The 6,708-nt window shown below is 32.3% G+C and overlaps 1 protein-coding gene across 1 annotated transcript in view; it reads right to left on the reverse strand.

Moving 5' to 3' along the window:
• Positions 1 to 2,170: 2,170 nt before the first annotated feature.
• The window catches only part of LOC120224399 (protein eyes shut homolog), a gene marked incomplete at its 3' end in the record, with an annotated part of 132,040 nt that continues 127,502 nt past the window's right edge, over positions 2,171 to 6,708 (reverse strand). The window contains exons 3-4 of the mRNA XM_039222640.1: positions 6,391 to 6,581; positions 2,171 to 2,262 (exon numbers count right to left, since the gene is read on the reverse strand). Coding sequence (XP_039078571.1) covers positions 2,171 to 2,262; positions 6,391 to 6,581 — 283 coding nt within the window. The remainder of the gene's footprint in view (positions 2,263 to 6,390; positions 6,582 to 6,708) is intronic.

Here is a 6,708-nt window from a genome sequence, read left to right on the forward strand (position 1 = left end):
AAAATGATGTGAAGACACAAAGAGAAGACAACCATCTACAAGCCAAGCAGAGAGCTCTCTAAAGAACCAACCCTGCTGACAGCTTGATCTCAGGCTTCTAGTCTCCAAAATTATGAGAAAATCACTTTCTGTTGGTTAAGCAGCCAATGTGTGCTACTTGTTATGGCAGCCTGACCAAACCAATATGATGGGCTTTATGAATCTCATTATGATTAGTTATAGCTACTTGCTGTTTAATATGTGCAAATATCGTTCTTACTGCTATTAGTCTTTCATTGGGCAGGTCACTTAAAAATTTTTTTTTAATTTTTTTAATGTTTTATTTATTTCTGAGAGAGAGAGAGAGACAGCATGAACAGGGGAAGGTCAGAGAGAGAGAGGGAGATACAAAATCCAAAACAGGCTCCAGGCTCTGAGCTGGCAGTCAGCGCAGAGCCCAACACGGGGCCCAAACCCACTAACTGTGAGATCATGACCTGAGCCAAAGTCAGACGCTTAACCGACTGAGCCACCCAGGGACCCCTAAAATTCTTATCTTTGTCTTATCTTGACTATACAGCAGTTCTTTTAGGATTAAGAAACCAAATCATATTATGTTTCTACATCATGGATCATAGGGTCTATACCTTAAAAGACACCTTCTCATTTTGGAATAAGAGCAGCCTTGGTATTGTGCCATTTTTTAAAACTATGTCCTTTTCTGTATTTAATCTGTCAGTTTTGCATGTGGAAAATGCAGATAATACTAAGAATTGTTCTTAACAATAAATAAATTCATGTTATAAAATTACCACCTGACACATTATTGGTGTTTAATAAACTTTAAGTATGATTTCTGTGTCTTCAATGATTTTTTAAACTCTTTTTCAACAAACCCCAGTCCAGAAAATGTTTTCACATCATTTCTCATCTGTCTTTGTTTCCTTCAGGAGCTAAAATATGTCTTTTATAACTGATTTTTACTGCAGCCCTAATGCTCATATACCTGCTTTCCCTCCAGATGATGGTAGTCTCTGCTCAGAAATATTGTTATCTCAGCTAAGATGGCACTTACCAAAGTGCATTGCCCCCAACATTAACTATTCAAAGGTTAAAATGTTAATAAAATATTAAAGGGTTCTGCGCTTGTATTTTGAGTTAAGCAAAGCAAGTAAGACCTTATTAAATGTATCTTAGAGGTTTTAAAAAGCTCCTGTGCATTTTGAGCAGTCAAAGGTGGTATATGTCATGTAGCCTTTCCTCAATTTAGTTGATAATACTTTTTTTTGGTCAGTTTTCTAAAAAATATGAAATGCTTCGAGGACAGAATTTGGAAAGTTCTGGCTGAAAGAGAGTACAACATCCTTAAAACTTTCCAAATAACTTCTTTCCTCATCCCTGTTTTAGCCTTTTTGCTTTCCTCTTTTTTGACTTTAAACAGATAATTATTATTACTAAATAATCATGTCCTGTTGTAACCAAATAACGTATATTAGTCTCCATACTGAATAGGATGGTGGTATGTTTTTTAAAGTACCATATAAGTAAAAAAAAAAAAACAAAAAAAAAACAATGGAGGGAGGCAAAACACATAATATAAAGGTATTAATCCTATATTAAAAAAACAGGCTTTGTCATAAGTCAAAGAAGGACAATTAAGGGAAAATATCATTTTTACTTATCCAGATTGGCAAAATTATACTGATATTGGTGAGGGTTTGGGGAGAGAGTCACCTTCAAACACAGCTTTTGGGAATAGAGCAATACATGTTCACTATTCTATCTTGACTGTGATATAAAGAATAATTTTAAATTTCTTCTTTATGTATTTCTGGATGTTCCAAATTTTCCACAGTGAATATGTTTAACTTTGCTTATCAAAAGAAATACCACTTTATTTGCTTTTTATGATTTCTCTAATTTGAAAATACTATGAAGCTTTCATGACTTCTTTGTAAAGCCGCTTATGTAATTTCATAGATAATATAACCCCTATAACATTCTTTCCTCGGTACTATTTTAAGGACATAGAGAAAAGACAGAATGGCTTGATAAACATTAATTCACATTCAAGTGCATGTGTATACTAATCGGGATAACCTCGACTTTAAAAGGCAAAAACAACATCCAAAGGAACAGTCTTTGTTACTTATAATAATTGTAAGTCTCCAACAAAATAGGTATCGATTACCTGATAAGCAGTGTATACTTTTGTCCATCATCCACTTTAATAGTAGTGTTAATGCTTCTCAATTTTGCTTCACCAGCACAGAAAAAGTGGTACTATAGGAAAAAAAAGTTTCCTTCAGCTTTTCACAATGAAATTAACACATAATATTTGCAATGGACTTATAATTTACAAATAAAATTTATATTGCTTTGGAGACAAAGAGTCTGAAACTTAAAGAGATGTGAACATTCAAGGCATATAACTAATAAAGGCTAGAATTAAAATACATAAATGTATAAGTATTATATATATGCATATAAATACACACACACACACACACATTATGTGTACATGCACACATACATACACACACACACTTTTGGTTTCTCTTCCAATATTCTGGGGAACATGGTTGAGAAAGCAGCTTTTTCTACTAGCAGAAAATGAGTATTATCAGCAAGCTTCCTTACATACTACCAGTTGAGCAACATGAAGATCAGTGAATACAGTGTAGAGGGTGATGTTAAAGTCCAAGGAAGAAAACCATAAAGATTATGGAAGCTAACCATTTATTCTAAGCTTTCTGAGGCTGCGGGGGGTGGGGTTTTTTTTAGGGTTACTACTAATTGAGCCAAGTTATATTTTCAAAGGGGACAGATCATGTCTACAACAGGTACATTTGATCAGGACCCCGCGAATTCCACAAGTAGGCTGCAGTGGTCTAATCACCCTCTAACAGCATGTACCTGCACATATATTAGTTACAGTACAGCCATCCTTTTCCGGAAAGGGGTGTATCATATCAACAAGAAATCAGTAACTCACGTATAAGTTAAAGAAACACAGTTGCATAGTGTTGCATAATTCTTGTGCATCTAGCTATATTAAAGTTGATATACCTAAAACCCCACACGTAGTCCAAAGATAAAAATTATACCATTTTAATTTTATGATATTTGGCCATTGCAAAAAATTCCTTTACAAAATTATGTATCAGTTGGCTTTAAGAAATATGTTAAATAGTATATTTAAATGTATAGCATATTTTATCATTTTAATGATATAATGATAAGATGTTAATAATTCCCTTTTATCTTCAAAGCTGTCAAAGTTAAACATATATAAAATATTTAATGGACCATTCTATTATTTTTACTTGAATTTTTCTTTTATTATAAATAGTTCATTTGTGACATATATAGATATATATGACATATATACACAGTAGCTACTGTCTACTGAGTGATTGAGTATCATAGAGTTTTAAAACACTTTATAAGTAGCAACTGATTGCTTCCTTACAATACAAAATAAAAAACAAAAATCTATGAAGTAGGTACTATTCTCTTATTAGCTCCATTATTCAGAGGTGGAAACTAAGGTTTGCCACTAGCCAGAGAAGCACAGTGATTTGCAACACAGAAAATAAGTCTGCGGACTGGTTTCTGAGTACCAACAATGGATATTATGTATGCACTTACTTCCTTGTTATTCAAGAGCTAGTAAAGTGTTTTTAAAAATTGTTACAAAAAATAAAAATTAAAATTAAGTTTCATATTATTAAACTTTCCTAAAACTTATATTTCCTAAAAAAACTAACAATTCTACATTTCTAGAATAGATCTTAAATTATGATCACTGTAAAAGTTCAACCGTAAATATGTCTTTTTGTGAAAATTGTAATGTAAGTGCATTCCCCATATGATTATACTTTTAAAATAGATGAAGAAATTGGAGCATAGTCTCACAAATCATAGTGGAACAAGGAAAATCTTAAAATCATGAAGACAGAATAACACTGAAATTTCTCTTAAATCATCACAAGGAAGCAGTGATGTGAGAAGAACATGAATTTTGGACTTACACAACAAAGTAAAAATTCCTTACTATTCTTAAAAGAGTCCTAAGAGCATGTGTAATACTGAACTATGTGAGAAGCCTAGCTTGTCTGCAGGATCTTTGCAACAGGCAGAGAGAAAATACCTAACCCTCACATTTGATTAATATGTCCCAGACATCCTTTTACATGTTTATATGCATTTACTTATTTATTCATTATATTACATTTACTTCTCAACATTTATTCATTTATTAATTTAAGCTTCGCAACAGTCTTTATTACCTTCATTTTACAAGTGAGTCAATTTAAGGACAAAGTGCTTAAGTGACTTGCAAGGTCTCGGAGCTCCTAAGTGGGAGAGCTGGGCTCTAAACTCAGAGTCTAACTCCAGAGCTGATCATCTTAATTCATTTCTTAAGATGGAGTCTTACACATAATTTCAATTCAGTAAACTATAGTAGTTATTATTTAGACATGAATATATATCCTTTGTCATAAAATCTAAAAGAAATAAATTCCACAAATCTTTTCTTCCATTATGGATTTATAATTCCTCGATGTCTTGATTCAACCTATTGTGAATTTATTTTTATCCATCTGAAAGTGAGTCTCCATCGGTCATTATTTCATAAAATATTTCACCCACAATCCTGCAAGTCTCTGGTAATTCCTCAAAATGCCTATGGAGATGTCCACAGTGTGAGAGGAACTAACTGACAGAGACACTCAGTTAATGGGAGTTTGCAGCAGGAATTTGTGCTGAGGGGAAACATTTTGAACATGACCAATGCTCAATATTATGTGTTTTATAATTTTTTATATTGGTCTCCATATTTTTTATGCTTATTATAAGAATAAAAAACTGGTCTTAGTTGAGGAAAATGCTGTAGAGCCAGGATCAGCAAACTTGAAGCTAATACTGATGTTTGATGATTAATTACTGTGTTCTATTTATTACAAAATTCTATTTTCTTACTCCTGTAAGAAACTCCTGTTCCTATTATTATCTGTAATCAATTGGAAGCAATATGAGGAAAATAAAGTGGGTTATGTTTACCAATGAAACCTCAGAACCACTGGCAAAGTTCCTGGTGATAGATAAATCTTCAATAAATGAGTGAACAAATGCATGAATGAGTAAAAATGCTACAACTACTAATGCCTACATCTGGCTGATATTTTATTAATGATATCAGACTTTGTGCTAAATTATGTATATATATTATATTACTTAAGAAAGATGAATATTTAAAGAAAGTCAAACTGGTATAATGTGACTTATTTAAATTAGAAGGTATAACTCACTATTTCATGGAAATTCACATATTTAAATCACATCATAAAAGAAATGATAGATAAAATACAGTGTTATATTTCATATATTAGGCTATGTTGAGTTAATTACTTTATTGCAGTGAGATTTGGATGACTTCCTTAATCTGGGTATTTACCTCAGGAATAGGAGTTGATTTGTTAAGGTAGAACAGTATTCAAAGAAGAGCACACACTTTCAACTCAAAGTCAGCCTTAATGTTTGTTAGCTGTGTGATCTTGGACTTTTAATTTTTTTTAATGTTTATATTTGAGAGTCAGAGACAGATGTGAGCGGGGAGGGGGCAGAGAGAGAGAAGATACAAAATCCAAAACAGGCTCCAGGCTCCCAACTGCCAGTATAGACCCAATGCTTGGCTTCATCTCGGGAATGGTGAGATCACGACCTGAGCCAAAGTTGGATGATTAACTGACAGAGCCACCTGGGTGCCCCGATGTTGGACTTTTAAAAGGAGGTTGTTATAAAGATTACCAAGTGTTAAACCCATGATCTCAAACTTTTTGATCTCAAAATCTCTTTGTGCTCTTAAAAATTATTGAGGACCCAAAGAGTTTTTGTTTACCAGTATTTATAATATTAAAATTAAAACAGACATTTTTAAAATACAAAAATGTGGAAGTACACATTACATTAGTGATCAGAAAGATGACATCATCACATGCCATGCAGTCTCTGGAAAACTCCACTGTATACGAGAATGAAAGTGGAAAAAGCAAACAACAGTATTATGAAGATAGTTTTTCCCTTAAGGATCCTCTGAAAAAAATCTTTGGGCTCCCCAGATCACATATTCCATTAAAGCTATAAAAAATGGTAGCAGTTATCATCACTAGGATATTTGGAAACATAACAGCAGATAAAGGTTAAAAATAAAGAGCAGAGAATGAAAGCTATTCAAAGTATATACTATTTTGATATATAAATAGTAAACACAAAAAATTACAAAACAGAACACACAGCCTAGTGACGATTATAAAAGATTTATTTAAGATACAGTTTTATTTTGATAATAACCACCAAAGAATAAGAACTTTCTAAAATTCCTTTAAATAGAATATAATGGCTTACCTTTAAAGTACCATTTTCAATAAATAGTTGAATAAAAAACTCATCTGCTGAATTTGAGTCTTGCTTGATATAGAGCAGGAGTCCAGAGGAGTTGAAGGTATGAAATTCTAGTGAAATGTTACTTTGTGGACTTAACAACACATTCCGAAATTCTAGATAGGAATCTCCATAATAACAAATACATCTGAAGCCTGTGGAGTCAGAAAGAAAATACAATTTAGATTGGAATTGGATGTTCAACAATTGGGTTTCATATTAACATTAGCATATCTTCTTTTTTTTTTTTTTTTTTTAAATTTTTTTTTTTTTTTTTTTTTT

This window comes from Hyaena hyaena, unplaced genomic scaffold (assembly GCF_003009895.1).
Source record: "Hyaena hyaena isolate Hyena2069 unplaced genomic scaffold, ASM300989v1 scaffold_1170, whole genome shotgun sequence".
Classification (NCBI taxonomy): domain Eukaryota; kingdom Metazoa; phylum Chordata; class Mammalia; order Carnivora; family Hyaenidae; genus Hyaena; species Hyaena hyaena.